Raw genomic sequence first — 19,219 nt, forward strand, 5'->3', positions numbered from 1 at the left:
GAGCTAGTCATAATTGTGCCATAGTACATCTGCAGAATCTTTAAAAGCAGAAGTAAAAGAAATATGTTTTAGTTACTAGAGTAGAGTATTCGATTTGCTGTCATTAGCTCTGGTTAAAAGCCTTAGAGGACCCCAGGTCAACGCTTTTTCTAGAGAACAAATATTCAGATATGAAGTATACGTAACTCTTGGTTTAACAGCTGTAAGTCATACTCCTGCATGCTATTATCACAGGAGGAGCTCTTGGATACAGACACTGTTGTACAAGTCTCAGATCAGCAAAACTGATGTATTTGGGAACCATAAAACAGAACAACTAAACTGGATAGCATTTCAGAACTACTAATCTCTGCCCAGAATATTCACTTTCCTACTATGACAAGAATGGTAGAACTCTTTTCTCTTGATGCCTAATAAAGGTCTTTGAATTTGAATTGAATTTGAATTTGGTAGAACTCTTTGTGTTGGCAGCAGATCAGATCATAGCAAGAGTCAGGAAAAAGTTAACTCAGAAAATCTGAAACAACATTGGCTCAAGAAAACCAATCCTGTACAGTAAACATGTTTAAGAAGGAACATGTGTACTGTTATGTGTACTGGTTTGAACAATCCAAGCAAGGGAAAATGTGCACTGGCAACATCTGAAGTATTGCTTCCAAAGTACTTAACAATCTAGATCTGCCAGAATCAGTCAATATCCATTCTGAAATGAGAGATGTCTTATAAGTGAAGAAACTGAATTTCAGATATTGTCATGCAAAAGTCATTACAAAAAGGCATCTTCAGGCACCACAAATATACAGCTACTTCTGGGAAAAAATTCAATCAACATCTTTACAGTCTAAATTAATGATTCAATGACCAAAACAAGGCAGCCCCAAGATACAATTCATGGATATTTCAGAGATTTTCAGTGTTACCTTACTGGGATTGTTTTGCAACGGACCCAGTCCTCCTTAGAGGGCAATTTTAAAATGCTGTATTAGAAGCCAGTATTTTGCCCCACAGCCACTAGCTTGCGTATCACAGGATTTATATTCATCACCTACCTAAAATTTCTGAGAAGATCACACAGACTGCAGTTTCACCTGCTTGACCATTTCTCTTCCTTTTCCGCCATATCTTAGGGTGGCAGCTGAAGTTCTACACCACAGTCAAGAGTCAATGACTAGCCGAATCAAAGGGTACTGTTAGACACTGTCAGGACTGCCACTCCCAGCATGAACCAGCTCCCGCCTTTTTCCAAAAAGAGCGGGAAAACAAACTGAGAAGCTACATCCCACTGGAGCTTCAGAACCAATGAGAGGCCAGGAGCAGGGGGAGAGGAAAAGTTGATTGGTTACTGCCTGTTTTTGTAAATAGAATAAATACTGGAACTGAGGACAAGAATCCTCAGTTCCAGCACCCTGTAGCTAGGGCGACATAATTCAATACAGTTCGTCCCTTTTTATTAAACTGACTTTGTTTGAGTGTGTTCAGCCTTACAGACACAGTGCTGCAATTTGATGACCAGGGAGCAGCCAAAGGAAGCAAGCAGTATATTTTACTAATTTAGTTTGTTTATCAGCTGTGCTCCACTCTAGAAAAAAAAAGCCCAATCATCGTAATTCATGCCTTGGTGTCATCTAGATTAGATTTATGATATAATGTGCATCTTGGTTAGGCAAATGTGTAAGTATCAATTTGGTAAACAAATAAATGGACCAACTGAAGAAAACTGAACAGACGTTACAGGTGGTTTGGAGCTTATCTATTGGTGTTCTTGCCACATCATGCTGCCTGGAAAACAAAACCAGTTTCCCACCAGATTCCAACAGTTCACCAGTTTAAAGTACTGTCTTTAATGTTTAGGGTTGCTAACAGCAGGGATCAGGATACCTTTAGAAAGAACACAAAGTCTTCTCTGCTCTGGGCACATTTGATGCTTCACGCATAGTGGATGGTTACAAAGAACACAATATAAATGTATTATTATTATTATTATCATTATCATCATCATCATCGGTTGATTTCACAACTGCCAGTTCTTTAGCTGGTTGTTGGCCTTCATTACAATTCGAGCCTCACCCAGAGACCTAGGAAGTTGTAATGTATTCGTGTGGATCCTAGCAGGGCTGCCTTCTGAATTTGACAGATGATGATGATATTATTATTATTACTATTATTAATATTATTATTATTAATATTATTATCGTTGCTGTTGTTGTTATTGGAGCACCCAGTAACAAAACTGCATTGGCTTCATGCTACAACGCTGATGAAGGATGGATGACAAACTTCTTTAGGGAGGGAATTGTGTAACATGTCTTTACAGAGAAAGCCCTGTTCTCGAATCAAAAGTTAGCTTGGAATCTTACATTAAAAGGCAGGCTACAAATGTTGTAATTATTATTTTGGCATTTACTTTATGTTGCACTACCGTTTAACTTATGAAGCAGCCAGCTAGTGCTAATGATCAGAGAGTACTGAAGTGTGCAAGATTATCACTCCACTGAAACTACTCAGTCCCTTGGGAGAATACTGTAGTGCATTACGGCGTTATTTTATTTTGATGCGCAGTTTTCTTTTCTATTTCCCAAGATTCCTTGTCTCTATGACCAACCAAAAGTATTGTCAAAGTAGTTCCACATTCAGGAATTTCCAAATAAAAGGATAACCTACTATTCCGGTAGTTCAAGACACACTGAGTATAGCTTTGAAAGCTGAAGCTGAAAACACTTTTGTGGCTAAAACATTCCCTATACATATACACAACTGAAAGTTCAGGTCAAATGGCGGACAAAGTGTAGTACAGAATGTGGTATATCACATTCTTACAGCACAACTCTCACAGCACAATCCACAGTGTGTGTGTATGTGTGAAAGCACTACAGAAGTGGCATGACCAGGGTGCTGGCACGAAATTCCACTTGGGTCAGTGCAAGATGACATGCTAGACTTGTCTAATATCCCAGCTGTTTAGGCATGGTCCCCACCAGGGAGTTCCCAGTCTCCCTCTCTGCAATGCACACTATCTCCCTTCTCACAGAAGGCCAGGAGAAGCCACCCAACAGATGCGGCGCTGGATGTGGATTCCAAACACTTCCTCCACAAGCAGACCTGTGTACCCAGCCACCTGTCAGTATGACTTAGGTCCTCTCAAATAGCTACTCCTGTTGGACCTAAGGTTCACCCCCTGCAGATGGGTACTGACTCAGCTCCAGGAGATCCACAAGTGGACACAGAGGTGGATGCTCCTATGCTAGTTCCCCCAACCCCTCTGTCCAAGCAGCAGCAATCCAGGAGCTCCATCTTTTCTGAGCTTGGAGTGGGGACTGCAGGGTGACAGCATCCAGGGGCCTAACAAGGAGGGGGCAGCTCTCAGAATTTCCCAGATGCCCCTTCTGCCCTGCAGTTTTACTGCATGTACCAATCACTGCGCAACTGCTGTAAGTCCATAAATAAGGCAGAAGTACCATATTCACTGTTGGTGGCCATTCCAAGCTCTGGGCAACCTGCCTTCCAGTCCTCTCATTGGGGACCATGGTGAAAAACAGACACCACACTGGCCACGGAAGGGAGCAAACTGAGGGGGAGGCCATATGTGGGGATGGAACTAGAGGGTGGTTGCCATTGTCAACCGTCAACATGGGTTGGCAGCAAGGAGGGGGAAGGGGCACCTGACCACCATCCTGTGGCTGTTGGTAGGAAGAATTTATACCCCATTTTTCTCAACAGCAAAGGAGTCGCAAAGTAGTTTATAAACTCCTTCCCTTCCTCTCTTCACAACAGACACCTTGTGAGGTAGGTGGAGCTGAGAGTGTTCTGAGAGAACTATGACTAGCCTAAGGTCACCCAGCAGACTTCATGTGGCTGATAGGCTCATAGAATCCTCAAGTTGGAAGACACCACAGGGCTACCAAGTTCAACCCCTTGTCATGCAGGAATACACAAGTGGGGAAACAAACCTGGTTCACCAGATTACAACCACTACACTAAATTCGCTTCTGCAAAACTGTCAGGTGGCAAGGCAACCTTGGGGGAGAGTTCCCGCACCATCTGGCGAGGGCTCCAGCCTCCCTAATCTCCCAAAACTTCCCCTGGGAATTTACATATGGGAGCTGTGGACTTTGGAATGGTGATGAAGGCCATGCATGGAGAGAGATGACCTGGGCTAGCAGCCAGGCACCAATGGGGTCCTGACCAGCAGGCAGGAATGTGCAGGAGTGGGGAGGAAAGCCTATGGTATGAGATCAGAAGTTGTGGCAGGAGTGGGTAAGAGAGAGTGTTAGCTGGGGCAAGGTTCCAGGGGAGCTCTGCCACCACCCTTTGCTCTATGGTCACTATTGTAGGAACTATTCGAGGCCAGAGGCAGTGAAGATCTGGTCATTATGCACACTGTTAGGGAATGTGACTATGAGAATCAGGACCCCTGGACATTAATGCAATAGAGGTGGTGGTGGTTCCAATACACCTGTGACTCCTTGTGATAATGGCACCAAAGATACTGGCGCCAAATCTGCATACAACACAGTCCTTTCTGTAGAAACCCCTTTAATTTCAAGCAGACTGAACAAAAGCAGTTTGATTTTACATATCCCCTCCCCAAAATAGCTGTACTTCTCTCTTGATGCATAAAATGGCAGTTGAGCAGCATTCTACCAGGAAAGGTTCAACTGGCCTGGGTGTTGTTGTTTTAAAAACCTGTCCACATTTTCCTACTCTTACAGTAACTAACAATAAAAACTTCTTACTTTTCCACTGAAAACTATTTTTGTAATGGTCTGTTTCCTTTCACCAAGTGAAAGTGACTTCTTTCACGGAACTGACCCCCATTTCTTCCTGTAGGTTTGCCATTATTTCCTATTAAGGGTTTTCTGGAAGGTTGAAAGTGGACGTTTTTAAACCAAACGCCTTTCCAGCTCTCTATTTTGCCAGCCATAGAAAGCTGCAAAGAACAAAAGCACCCCCCACCCACAAATGAAAAAGGGAAAGAGAACTGTGGCTTGTCTCCAAATGTGATTGGCTGGAAGTACTCTGTGCAAGGGCCTGATTGGAAAAGAAAAATGTCACTGGTGTGTTGTGTGATTTCCGGGCTGTATGGCTATGTTCCAGTAGCATTTTCTCCTGACGTTTCACCTGCATCTGTGGCTGGATGCCAGCCACAGATGCAGGCGAAACATCAGGAGAAAATGCTGCTAGAACATGGCCATACAGCCTGGAAACCACACAACACCCTAGTGATTCCAGCCACGAAAGCCTTCAACAATACACAAAAATTTCATTGCTTGGGAAATCAATAGAATCAAAGAAAAGCATTAGCACATGCTATAGCTAGTTAGCATCAGAAGATAAAAACATAAATTGTTTCAGGAGGGAGTTTGTTACCTAAGAATCTTGGATTTGTGCTACCATTCCAGAAAATCATAATGGCTCTAACCAGCAATGTCCATGTACATCTTCAATTCAGGAATTCTGATATGCATATCCCTAGTATATACTACAAAGTTTTTACGTTAATCACTGGATGCTTAGGAGGCCATGGATTTTATATATCTCTCCTGACACTTTTAGCACTTCACACTGAAGGTGAATCAGATGTCTAAGAGATGCTAACGAATAAATTTGAAAAAAATATCTATCTGACCAAAATAAAAATTCATTTTTTCTAAAAAATAACATATACCTATGGTGTACATTTAATGATGATGCACTGGCAAGACACAATTTATTAGTCATACCTTCCTCCTACTGCGTCGTCTTGTGGTTGGGCCCCGACAGTGTTCCTTTGTGAACGTCGCAGTGACCCCCCTGGACTGTTATTAGGCCGGTTGGACATTGGCACCTCTCTCCTGAAGGGACATACCCTTTCTAGACACTACCATTCACTGAAAGACAAAAAGAATATTTTAGTAAATAAGAGGAAGAGCTGTTGAGAACTGTCTGATTACCACGGAGATGATTGTACACAGGTCAGACATTTTAATCGGCTCATGCCAAAGGCTTCCAACAAAAAATTAGACCTATTTTAAAGTCAACCTAAGAAAGAGATGTCAAAAGCTACTTTAAGTGTTTTACAGAGTACAAGTTCTTATCATTGTTTCAAACATGAGCAAAATCTACAAAACAATAACCAACACTTGTGTTCTTTCTGGAGGCTACTTTCTTTAGTCACCATTCCCAAGTCATATGGGCTATACTTATGTTTGGAATCTGACCACAATAGGCACCCTATTCATAAAGATCAGAGCTGTTAAAATTGTATTCAGGTCTTCACGAAAACCATTGGGAGGGGGGAACGGCACATATCTGGCCCCCAAACGAGTCTTGCTTGTTGTTGCATTAGTTGATTGTTATGTATTGTTTGTGGAGTTAATGTATTGATGCATTGGAAACATATGGTTGTAAATGTATTAATATATTTTGATTTAATTGTTATATACTGTTATTCTGATGTTTTTGATTATTGCTATGTAGTTATGTATTATTGCTAATGTATTGACTTGTGAATAATGTCGTGGATATTATGGATTTAGTGGTATACATTAATGTGCTGCAAATGCTGCTGTTATTGTTCTCCGAAATTGTTTAGTTCGAAATGTTAAGTCGCCATCTGTAATCTGGTTCTATTTTAGTTCTATGTAAATTATCATTGTTGTATTGGTATAATGCATCTGTTTATTGTGCTGTTAGCCGCCCTGAGCCCTTTGGGGATAGGGCGGAGTATAAATATAAAGTGAAATGAAAATTCTACAAATGTTATTTATTTTTTCAACAATTCCAAATAATGGCCACTATTGATATGAATTCTAATTTTATTTATTGATTCAGTTTTATAGGCCACCCTTCCCCAAACAGGCTCAGGCAGGTCAATTAATAACAATAGGTCAGTAAAACCTTTTTTTTTCCTATGCCCCAGCACCATAGTTTTAATATCAGCTCCACATTCATACAGATATTGGGGGAAAACAGAGGGGGACAAGTGGGAAAGATAGGGGAAGGGAAAGAAAGGGAAGCCAAATCCAGAATGAGTACTGGATACTGTCATCAACCATTAGCCTGGCAGCACAGGCCCTGCAAAAATGTACCAAGTCCCTCAGGGCCTGATTCCCTTCGACAGAGCATTCCACCAGGCTGAGGCCAGAGTCAATAAGGTTCTTGTGCTGGCTGAGGACAGCTGAACAACTTTCAAGGCAGGGACCACTAGTAAGTTGTCATTTGCTGAGCATAAAGTCTTTGGGAAAATGTACCAGGAGAGAAGGCCCCACAGATAAGAAGGTCCCAGACCATTCAGGTCCTTGAAGGTCAATACCAAAACCTTGGATCTGATTTGGTGCTTTAACTGGAACCAATGCAGCTGGCAGTGCACTGGCTGGATGTCGATCATGCTTGAATAGCTCTGGGAGGGCTTATGTGTATGTAGGCTTGAGCAGGTTTCTAGTAAGTCTAAATTTTGAGATCATCCTGAGTTTTAATGATAATCATATTTTATGTATTAGTGGAACTGTTTTAAAATGTTTGTGCACCGCCCTGAGCCTGACTGTGGCTGGGAAGGGTGGAATATAAAATGTAACAAAATAAATACAAATAAAATAAAAATTGTAACATATTTTCTTGTAATGTTTGGTTTACTGTAAATTTTATACCTTCTAACCATACAGCTTCCCATTGTTGAAAGGCATTCCTTACATCCCTCTAACCATGCATGCTTTCACTGGTACTGTTTCTCTTGTACTGGCTCCAATATTATAGATTATGAGGTCGATACTATGATGTTTTTTACAGAATTACTCACACACATGGATATCAAAGAATATGACTGACAGTCATGACACAGAAATCAATTGGGTCCATCAGCATATTTTCACAGAAAGTGAAAACTTTTTTAAAAAATAGATTATTTTTTCCTCAAAAAAGAAAATTGGGGGGGGGGGGAAGGAAGAGAAATGGAGAGGCTGCTTCTTCAAACTGAAAGGCAGCTTACATTTACTGATCCTAGATGTTATGGAAACTAGTGGGTCAGAAATGAACCCAAACTTGTTCACCTGTCAAATTAAAGGTCCCCAGAGATACTGGGGAGCAAGACTACGCTCTTTTGCCACCTAATTGCCCCTTTCAGCAAAGTGTAGCTGGGAGCTGCTGAAAGCTCAGACTGATCAAAGCGCCATCTTCACCGGAAGTTCCTGGAAGTGAAGAGAACACCTGATACCTAAGATGAGATGTACTCCCACTGATTTCATGACAGTATGTCTGTGACATCACCATTATCTTTTGGTGATGTCAGATCCCATCGTCTTTTGCAGTTGAAAACAAAACAGCAAAAAACATAATTTGTTTTAAAGTTACATTTCTACTAAAAGCCTTCTTTTCCAGAAAGAGGAAAGACATGTTTACTTCTGAAATACAACCAACAACAACTCTGGTTACTGCTATTAGTCAAAAATTTGAACCCAGCTCTGAACAAATATTAAGCATCTCTAACCAGGGAGGGGGAATTCAACCAAAAGGGCAGATAGTATGCAGTCCCTTGATCATGACTACAGGAACCAATTTATCACAAGTATACCACTCGTTACACAAGATACTGTCTTACTACCACAAATTCCTTCATGAACTTCTTTAGCAAACGATCATGTAAACAAGCACAGATGGGTACCTCTTGTAATTTTCCATCAAAATTTTATTCCAGGGAACAGTGCGAGATTAAAGATGGCAACTGCAAAATACACTGTGAAGGTACACAATTTTTTTAGCTCCAGTTAAAATTACCAAGTCAATTATCACTTTCAGCTCATCTATGAATAAGATATAAAATCCACCCACAAATGAGTTGTAAGTGAGTTGTTTGTATGATCACAGTAGGTATCATAAGAACATGAGTCCTGCTGGATCAAACCTGTGGTTCATCTAGTCCAACCTTCTGGCCCTTTCCACACATGCAGAATAATGCACTTTCAATCCACTTTGCAGCTGTGCGGAATAGCAAAATCCACTTGCAAACGATTGTGGAAGTGGATTGAAAGTGCATTATTTTGCATGTGTGGGAGGGGGTTCTGTCCCACACAGAGGTCAAATAGTCATTCTGGAAGAATTGGGAACAGAGGCCAAGATCTGGCAATGGCATTCGCAAGTTTACTGTCACTTAATATGAAAGTTCACTTTAGTCACTGGGCCAAAAGCCAACAATAGACTTGTTCTCCATGAATCTGTTTAATCTCCTGGGGCCATCACTACATCATCCATCAGCAAATTCCTAATTTTAATCACTCTCTGAGTAAAGAAGTATTTCCTTTTGTCTGTCCTGAATCTACTGCCCTTAGACTTCATTAGATACCACTAAGTTCTAGTATTTTGGGAGATGGGAGGGAAAAGGGCTCTTGCATAAAATTATAAACCTGAATCATCCCCCCCCCCAATGGTCTCCACTCTAAACTAAGAAGTTCCAGACTCTTCAGCTTTTCCTCATAGGAAAGGTGCCCCCCATCCCTTTTAATCACATTGGTCACCCTCTGCTGTACTGTTTCTAGCTCTACAACGATCTTTTTGAGAAACACTGACCAGAGCAGCACACAATATTCCAAGTAAGATTGCATTATAGCTCTGCGCAGAGGAATAGTACCATCTGCTGTCTTTCAACCCATTTTCTAATAATCTCCAGCACAGAGTTCAGTTTCCACCACTGTGGTATATTGCTCAACATTTTCAATTATATTATTTCCAAGCTCAGAAAACTATTCCTCACACTGTGCGAGTTATCCTAATTCATATTTATGGCACTCAGGATTGGAATAACTACAACTAAGCTTTCTTTACTTACTTGCTATCTAGGGAAACAGGTCACAAAATGCAGCCTTACCCCAAACATAGTTTTAGAACTATGCCTGGTGAACTTCATCAATATGAGTAGCCAAGTCTTTACAATTAAAGTTTCAAGTTGTGTAGTAATGCACTGCTGACCCAGCAGCACGTGCAGTAGAACGGCTAACGCTAACTGGACTCCACGGGCCTTCTGGTTTAATGCACAGCACTTCACTCCTCATCCCTCTAAGGAGTCAATACTGGTCATGAACTGTCTGGCCTGGGAACTCACCGGCTTAGGGACAATGGTCTCACCCCAGGTGAGGATTAGGCTCCAGACAGCTTTTACGCCCTCTCCTCAAGCATGTAGCCAGGTGAGATCACGTATCACAGGATGATCTCCCACCCTCCCGCCTCCAGCTTCCCCGAGACTCCCCGGTCCCTCCCTCCTACACGCCTCGGAGCAGAATAACAACAAAAGGTGCCAGGAACCAGCACGCGGAGACCTTCGCTAGGAACATCGGACTCCTCCGGGCTCAATTCCGCTGCTGGCTATCTCCACCAGATGTTATCTCCGTCTCACCTGCGCTCTTATCAGCTGACTATCGCGGTCGAGTGCGACTACAAGCTGGAAGTCAAAACCCGGAATCCTCGAACCTCCACCCTGCTCACTGTCAGCTTAGAAAGGGCCGCTGATACCCGAGAAGTCCGCTGATCGGCGCATCCAGGGACCACTGCTCCGGTATCGCTTCGTCCTCTGGATCGAAGCGATCCAGACATCACGTCCTAGGACACTCTCTCGTCCGACCGGAATTCACCGGTGAAGTATATGGGGTTTGCAAAGCAGGAGCTTATGACAAGCACGTTGATGCGTTAACCATTGAAAGCTGGCGATTAGCTTAGAATGCACGACGGAGTCCCCGCAGAAGAGTAGTTGAGCTCGCATAAATTGGTTGAGGAGATTGAAGCTCAGTGTCCCGGAAAATCTGTGAGGGGGGGACATTGAATCTTATGACTGGGAAAACATCGGTACGACTTTTCGCATTGCATTTCAGCGCTACCGATGTCACTGCTACTGACGTGGAGATACTGTTATGTCGCCATCAGCCTGCAGGACCTATGGCTCCCCTTGCTGTAGGTCGCCCTCCTTCGACCTTTTCACCTTCAATTTCAACCTCGGAGATTTTTCTCTATCACTATCCACTAAATTGGACGCTCTGTCCTCCTTCTGCCCCTACTTGCTCCTCCTCCGCCCATTTCAAACTCTCTCGGCTCATACCAGCTTCCCTCTTGTTCACTTTCATTTTCCGAAACGCCATCAGCACCTCATTAGCGCACGCGTAATGAGGCTGGTTTCGAAACTCTCGCAGAACGCATTATGCCACGCATCTGGTGAAGAGAAAGAAAACCCTGACGGAAGACGATGCCGACATTCCCCTGCATTGTGCCCCGGCCCATTCTACAGATACCGAGGGGAGGGTGGCCATTCGGTGATGGCTGTCGAAAATCGCCCTTTAACGCCATAACATCCTCATAATTGAGTTCAAGCTAAGCTTACGCGCAGACGTAGGGAACCACCAGCCCCTACATTGAGGCAGGCTGGAGGCAATCAGCAGGGAATCACCCCAATGGTTCGGACGGACTGGAAAACCACCTTCGCGATGCTCCTGAGCCCTGCACACCTTGTAGCCGATCTGGGGAAAGCGAAGTTCCACAGCAATGCATCATAGGATGCCGGGCCGGGCGGCGCCGGTACAACAGCCCGCTTCAGCTTTAACGCTCTGGAGCAGCCACGCAACCCCAACGTATCAGATTGTCCTGCCTGAGAGCCACCCCTACGGATTAAAAGCCTCTCTGAGTTAGCCTATAAGGCATGATCAAAGTCCCCAATGCCGCCAGCCAATGGCCAGAGTTTTCTCCACCATCCGCAAAACCCCAAGAGCTCCTATGTCGAAGCTTGTGAACAGGCTCCAGGAAGCCAAGAGGTGCAGGTAGATAGCTAAGAGGCTCAAACGAGCTCCCTGGCGCTCAAGCCGCAAAGAGAAACTTCCACGCGAGGTGCCGTAGAGCAATCGCAATGGCCTGGGCAAAGATCCTGAACTGGCCGGTATGTTTAAGGCTTGCTAGGACGCATCGGATCCTCCGCACACCAAGCTAGCCTTCCTGCACGCCAGCACTCTCCACTCCCAGCGGGAGGCAGCCTCAGGATGACTGCTTTCAACTCGCTGCAGACCCGACACTTCCGGCGAAGGGTGTAGGCAGCCCGCGGGGGCCTACAACCCCGATGGAGGAGGGTCCCTCCCCTCAGGAGGTGAGAGAAGGCCACCCTAAAACCCGTGCCCACGATGCCAGAAGGTTTCCACTGAGAACGACTGCCCGTCGGGAAAACTCCCGCCTGGCTGCCTCCCAGCCCAGGACCAAGGAGGAGAATACTAGAGCAGACCCAAACGACCTGTGAAGCCTCTGCCAAAACCACCCCTCCGTAGGCATCTTGCTCGCATGCACCTGTACGCCCATCTCCTTTAAGTTCCCACTTAGGATTTCTTGTCACTCTAACCCAGTATGATTTGCGAGCCCATCCCTACTGGACTATTGGGCTAGATGCTGCCAAAAGGCTACCTCTGGCTGAACAGGGACTGTTCATCGGCCCCCGGAGTGACCGACCCACCGCACTAAGGGACCCATCCATCTCCAAGTCTGGACAAACATCCCACAGGAGTTACTCATGCGAGCTACAAGGCCATACTAGGTTGATTTCTTTGCCCCATGCGCTGCCACGCTACACACCTGGGTCAGTACAGAGGCCTGACCCCAGCAGCCAACATGGCGAGCAGCCTTACACCACTGCCGTGAAGGTGGAGACGCTTATCGGGGAGCTCCCGCCCCATACCTGGAAGCGTTTCAGCCATAGAAGGATGTATGTTCAAGGCTCCAGGTGGACACCGGCGCTGATGTTACCGGCCATCAGAGCAGCCGAAAGTGGGTCTCGGCCCAGTGGCCGCACCGAGAGCTTCTGCCCGCACATCTGGGGGGGGTGGGGGGGGGGAGACAAAACCGCTGAAAGACGGAGCATCCGGCCACGTAGCTCCTGCGGTCAACAGCCCAGGGACTCAGCTGCAGCTCATAGTCCGGCCTCCCCATCGCTTTTAGACATCCATGTCAATCTCTGGGAAGTGGACCTTACTCATGAGTCAGGGTCAAAGCGACTTTGGTCTGGGATGGGTGCCGGGCTACAGATCATTGATCCCACTGCGGCTCTCCTCAAAATTACTTTCTACCTCCGTAAGAAAACTGTTCCCTCTCCCTCCTCTTCTCCTTCTGTTTTTTCGGACTAGTAGAGGCGGGTAGCCACTGGCTGACTGGCCCTCCTGGATTAAAAATCTGGGTCTGGCCCTGATACCGCAGCACTGCTAGGACAGGCTCCCTAGAGTTAAAAAAGGGGCTGCTACCATTATGCCCCCTAATACCTAAAATACCTGTTTGGGTTATGAAAGAGCTTGCCCAGCCTGGGCAACTTTATCAATACTGGTTAGTGGCCGAGCTTAAATGGGAACCGCCCCTTAAGGAGCGGTCTCTGCAGGCTGCAATTCCCCAAGATAATTCGGATCACAAAACTTTAGCACCATCCAGCTTCCCATGCTTCAGCCACCAAGGTCACGGTAAGTGCAACTCCTTTGCAAAGAAAAACCCCTTTTTTGTTTGTTAATGCTAGGAATTCGCCTCTAATACAGCCTGATTGCATCATTCTCCTGGATGCACCCATCCCCCCCCAAAAAAAGGCGCCCAAAGCCCTTTGTGTTGCTGATTAAGCATACGCATACCCACAATCCCCCCCAGGACCTCGGGCTTGTCCCTCCTCAGGTTTCCTGACCCACCAGCCCTTTGGACGCTACTCTGGATGATTTGAAGCTAGATTTCCTACCAGGGTCGCCACCTCCTGCCCTCCTGTCAAACAATTAAAGAAAGAGGAGTAGGCGCCCCTCAGTAGGATTGCAGGACAGGCAACCTTCACAGGCTGCAAAACAAGCCTTCTTATATTAAACTCTAAACTCTAAACCCTAACTCAAACAAAACCTAATCCTGATCTCCGCCCATCGGCATTTAGAACTGAGCTCCGGGAGTGGGATTCAGCTCCCCCATAACCTGGGGAAAGGGGTTGTGTTTCAGTCCCCTTCCCACAGGTCCCTGTGGGACTCGGGACGCCATGACAGGCCAAACTCCATGGAATGGCTTGTAGTGTCCAATCCCCTATCCCGGAGATGGAACACACACATCTCTCTAAAGCGATCCTACCATGCGGTCTCAACAGGAACGCCGGGCCGCCAATGCCTAAAGACCAATGACCTGGGAGACGCTACATGCGACCTCACCACAAGCTCTAGAGCCGCTCAAGTACCAGCAAGACCACCCCGAGACACCCGAACCTCTGTGTCAGCCTCTCTCTTTACGATCATCGCAGCTAACTCGGGCGGCCACCATCCTTGCCTGCTCTGTTGCCTCCCGCCGGGACATGGCGATCGGCCACCCCTGACGAAGCTTTCACTCAGACCAACATCACCAGGAGCAGTTTGCTGCCGCTGCTAATCGTCTCATCTTTCTGCCTTGCCAGTATCTCCTAGAGTCGGGAGCCTGCTGGCTCTGCCTGCTCCCTCGTCTGCCTGCCTCGGAGACTTCCTAGCGGGAGTCTGGGCTAAGCCCTCAAGGAATGCCTCATCCATCAGGGCTCCTATGAGCTCTAATTGGGACCTTGCTGCCCAAACCCTCGGGCTGGCGCTTCCTTGTCCACAAGACTGTCGCTAACCACTTGACCCACACCTGGCGCCTGCGACCACCGGGCGAAAGCAAACGTGGGAACCAATTCGGCCCATTCATCGGCTTCGACCCAATTGGAACTGTAATAACATGGAGGACATTCCCCGTGTTCGAAACATCCTGCTCCCCTGGTGCTGTCTTGGACCCAAGTGGAGAGGAACGCTTAATTTCATATTCTACCTCAATTCTCTTCTGCCTCGGAACTCTTTATTGCCTCTAGTCGCCTCACTCATCGTCTGCAATTCTAGGCTCCACCAAGCCGGACGCTGGCCACACGCGCTCGCTTTGCCTTTCGGACCCTCCTGCTCTGAGCTGCACGCTGTCGCCTCTCCGGCTGGAGTTCGCCTCCCTCGCAACTTCCTGTTAAGTGGGAGTCCCTGGACCCGCCTCTACAATGTTAAGACTATTGGCCGGCTGGCCTGTGCCCTTCGCGAAGTCCATCAACTCTCTACCTCCATTGCTCTGGATGCCTCTGGCCTCCGAAAGCAGCAGGTGTGTGGAATCCCCTGGCCAAGCTGCGACTCCCAGAACAATCGCGGCCGGGCTATTGATTACTTATTGTTATTACATCACCAAAGGTTGTGGGAGAATGTACATAATATGTATTTGTTTTGTAATCCTTCTGATAATTCCCAATTGATTCCTTATAAGTGAAAGTACGTGAGCTGCAGAAGTTGTATCTAATCTGAAGCATGATGTTTGCCCCATTGGTGGTCAGCCCCTCTGGAGCTGGCTGCGCGGGGAGGATGGTTGAGTGCTGACATTGTTGCAGCTCTGCATTGGTTTAATTGTGTGCCCTGCCTACGTTATCGATCTTGTTTCGCCTAATGTGTGCTCCATATTGCCTGTAACGTGTAAGCAAGCCCCCTCGACTTCCCTTACCCCGCAACCAAGTTCCTAATGTTACACAAGCAGCCTCGGCCAGCTTGACCATGAGCGTAGGCGGAGGAGACAAGCGCCCCTTTAAATCACCCCTTAGCATTTCGGTCCCCCTTCTAAAATGTAAAAAAGGAGGAGATGTAGTAATGCACTGCTCGACCCAGCAGCACACCGTGTGTAGAAGCGCTGGAACGCCAACAGGGACTCTCACGGCCTTCTGGTCGCGACTGGGCACCCCCCACTCTCTCATCCCCCCTATGAGTCACGGGTCATGAACTGTCTGGCTCAGTCACCGGGCTTAGCAGGGACAATGGTCTTGCCCCCTCAGGTGAGGATTAGGCTCAGACGCTTACGCTCCTCTCCGCACGTAGCCAGGTGAGATCATGCATCACATGATGATCTCCCGACCTCGGCCTCGCCGCTCTCCCGGAACTCCCCCGTCCCTCCCTCCCTACACTCAGGGCAGAATAACAATAAAGGTTGCCAGTGGAACCAGCACGCCGGAGACTTCGGGCTTAGGGAACACGGACCTCCGAGGCTCCCTGGCTGCTGGCTTATCTCTCCACCAGATGTTATCTCCAAGCGTCTGCGTCTTTCGTTCCTTTATCAGCTTGGATGACCACTGTGGAGGTCGACTACAAAGTTGGGGAGCAGGAAAAAATAACAAGGATGACTGAACACGGACTTGTACATATAAATGGAGATGAAGCTTTAAATTTCACATTAAACATTTTGGAGGTATAGTCAAAAGTGAACAAATATCTAGGAGCTGCTTAAAAACTAACAAGATTTACTCTAGCACACAATTTTTGTGGAAGCTGGTTCTCCTACCCTGAAACTTGTGCTGGAAGAAAATCTTGTTCATCTTTAAGGATCCACTGGATTGTCTATATAGTTACTAATATAAAGAATGATGTCTGAGTAGGAATGTGAAAGTAGTGTAGTAATAGAATTAAGATCTGGAGGGGGGGGACATGGTATGGCCATCTAAACTAGCAGGTGACCTTTGGATTGCTAAAGTTAGTAGAGGTGGAGAAGTAAAAATCACAAAAAGGAATATAAGAATAAACAAAAGAGAGCTTGGGGGAATGTTACTGAGCCTGAAAATTGAAAGTTAGCACAAAGATGTCTTTGAGAGATGAAAGCTTCACTTCCTGGGCAACAGAGTTCTAGACAGAAGCGAGGGAAATGATATCTAACAATGAAAAGCCACTAAGAAGATTGCAACAGGCTGTGTAAGAAGCCAGAGCTTGTTTACACTGCTTTGCGGTTTTCAGCATCTCAGATAGCTACATAATGTGTCACAAGCATGGGGGAAATTACTATATCAAAATATAACTGTACAATGTGTAACTAAACTCCACATTGAGTGGTATATATACAGGATTCCGTTATTACTAGCATCAAAGAACTATCACAGAAAAATTGAGAAAAATTCTAGATAATCATAATTTTTTCCACAAATTAGCCAAAAAAGGTCCAAAACTCAGTTTGATTGTTAATACCTAGTTCTAAATATCTAGAACCAGACATTTAATATTCCATGCAACCATGCAAAATCAGGATCCTTACAAAATCACTTGATTCAAACTGTGAAGCAACAATGCTCTTAAAAAGGTTGCTTTCTACTGTGACACTATCTAATTTCATGTACTAGTTTAAGATCTACCATTATGATTTCTTCGATCATTCCTCCAAACTCAAATTTAAATAATTCCCCAGTGTTTAATAACTGACAATTTTGTGATTCAACTAACCTTAAATGTTATGTATTTTTTCCTACACCAACTCTAGTTCAGACACGTGGGGACCTGTTCCAAGATCACATATGACTTTGTAATAAACCAATCACCCAGGCTCCTCCCAATCTCTTAGTCCTACTGTAACAGCACAACTAGATTACATCTGCATCTCTCCCCAGAAACAGACATTAGGACTGTGGGGAAAAGAATCAAAGGGTCTGAATTAGTCACAGAATTAGGTCTGAATTAGTCATTAGTTATGCAGAGTTACTCCAGACTAACTCCACAGAGGGAGCCATATTAGTGTACTATAACATAATAAAAGAGGAAGTCAATCAGTACTGTAAAGACTAACCATATCAATTCCAAAATGACTTTCATAAGAGAGCACACTTCTTCAGATGCTATACGGAAGAAATTATGTAGCAAATCATAAACATCCACACAATGATTCCTTCCATATAGTATCTGGAGAAGAGTGCTCTGATTCATGAACTGGATTTCGCTTTTAAATTTTACTCTAAACTGCCATGCTAGAGGAATGTTCTACATCACATTATTGAAAATCTGTTGTCAAAGTTGTTCTGTCTTCTAGATAAATAATTTGTATGTATATTCCTCCTCGTTAGGGTGAGACACTTTCTAAGTAAGATTTGTGGAGAACTCAAATACAAAGAAGACTGGCCTTTTAAACACAATTTCATCTAGACGGACTCAATTGTATAAATGAATGACTCCATCATTTTATTAGCTAAATGTAACAAAGTAGTGTGAAATACTGGGATTCCAAACCTATAATCAGTGTAAAGAAGCACCCTGAAACGTTATGCAACACACATTTATATACTAAGAAGTTTAACAGAAGCTTTATTGTACAAAATTAGTTCTGGTTCAGTTCTGGTCACCACATCTCAAAAAGGATATCGAAGAGATAGAAAAAGTGCAGAGAAGGGCAACGAGGATGATTGAGGGATTGGAGCACCTTCCTTATGAGGAGAGGTTGCAGCGTTTGGGACTCTTTAGTTTGGAGAGGAGACGTCTGAGGGGGGATATGATTGAAGTCCATAAAATTATGCATGGGATAGAAAATGTTCAGAGAGAAATTTTTCTCTTTCTCACAATACTAAAACCAGGGGGCATCCATTGAAAATGCTGGGGGGAAGATTTAGGACTAATAAAAGGAAACATTTATTCACGCAACGTGTGATTGGTGTTTGGAATATGCTGCCACAGGAGGTGGTGATGGCCGCTAACCTGGACAGTTTTAAAAGGGACTTGGACAGATTTATGGAGGAGGAGTCGATCTATGGCTACCAATCTTGATTCTCCTTGATCTGAGATTGCAAATGCCTTAGCAGACCAGGTGCTCGGGAGCAGCAGCAGCAGGCCTTTGCTTTCACATCCTGCATCTGGTGGGCCACTATGAGTAGCAGAGTGCTGGACTAGATGGACTCTGGTCTGATCCAGCAGGCTCTTTCTTATGTTCATATGTTCTGCCACTATGCCAAACTAGCTCTCAATATTTTCTCCTAATTACTGTGGTCATAACTACAAGGAAACCCTGCACGTGCAACATAGAGCACAGGGCCTACTTCAATTTCAACAGAATAGCTCAAAGAACCACTAATACAAAAGGTTAGTGATCAGTGTGTCTTACTAGGGCCTGAGAGACCCAGGGTGTGAATCTCCACTCCCCCATGATTTGCTGGGTAACCTTGGGTCAGTCACTCTCAGATAACGCAACTCACAAGGTTGTTGTGAGGATAAAATGGAGGGGAAACCAATGTAAACCAGTTTTGGCCCCCACTTGGGAGAAAGATAGATTATAAATGAAGTATAACATAAGGTACTTTTGTCAGTCAACTACATGGCCACATGCAAGAAATGTTAAAGGCACATCTGAGATTCTATAATGCAGCCACATCCAACTAGTACAGCCCAAGTTGAGAGAAGCAGAAAGGTGGCTACGCTTCAGGGGAAATTTACTAGACTCGTCTCCTATCAGAGCT

General features: G+C 45.1%; 1 protein-coding gene across 5 annotated transcripts in view; it reads right to left on the minus strand.

Moving 5' to 3' along the window:
* TRIP12 (thyroid hormone receptor interactor 12) overlaps window positions 1–19,219 on the minus strand; it is a 108,355-nt gene that overhangs the window by 71,626 nt on the left and 17,510 nt on the right. For all 5 annotated transcript variants that reach the window (XM_048506496.1, XM_048506499.1, XM_048506498.1 and 2 more), the window contains exon 2: window positions 5,721–5,867. In XM_048506496.1, coding sequence (XP_048362453.1) covers window positions 5,721–5,818 — 98 coding nt within the window. In that variant the 5' untranslated portion in view covers window positions 5,819–5,867. The remainder of the gene's footprint in view (window positions 1–5,720; window positions 5,868–19,219) is intronic.

Source organism: Sphaerodactylus townsendi, linkage group LG08, assembly GCF_021028975.2.
Source record: "Sphaerodactylus townsendi isolate TG3544 linkage group LG08, MPM_Stown_v2.3, whole genome shotgun sequence".
Classification (NCBI taxonomy): domain Eukaryota; kingdom Metazoa; phylum Chordata; class Lepidosauria; order Squamata; family Sphaerodactylidae; genus Sphaerodactylus; species Sphaerodactylus townsendi.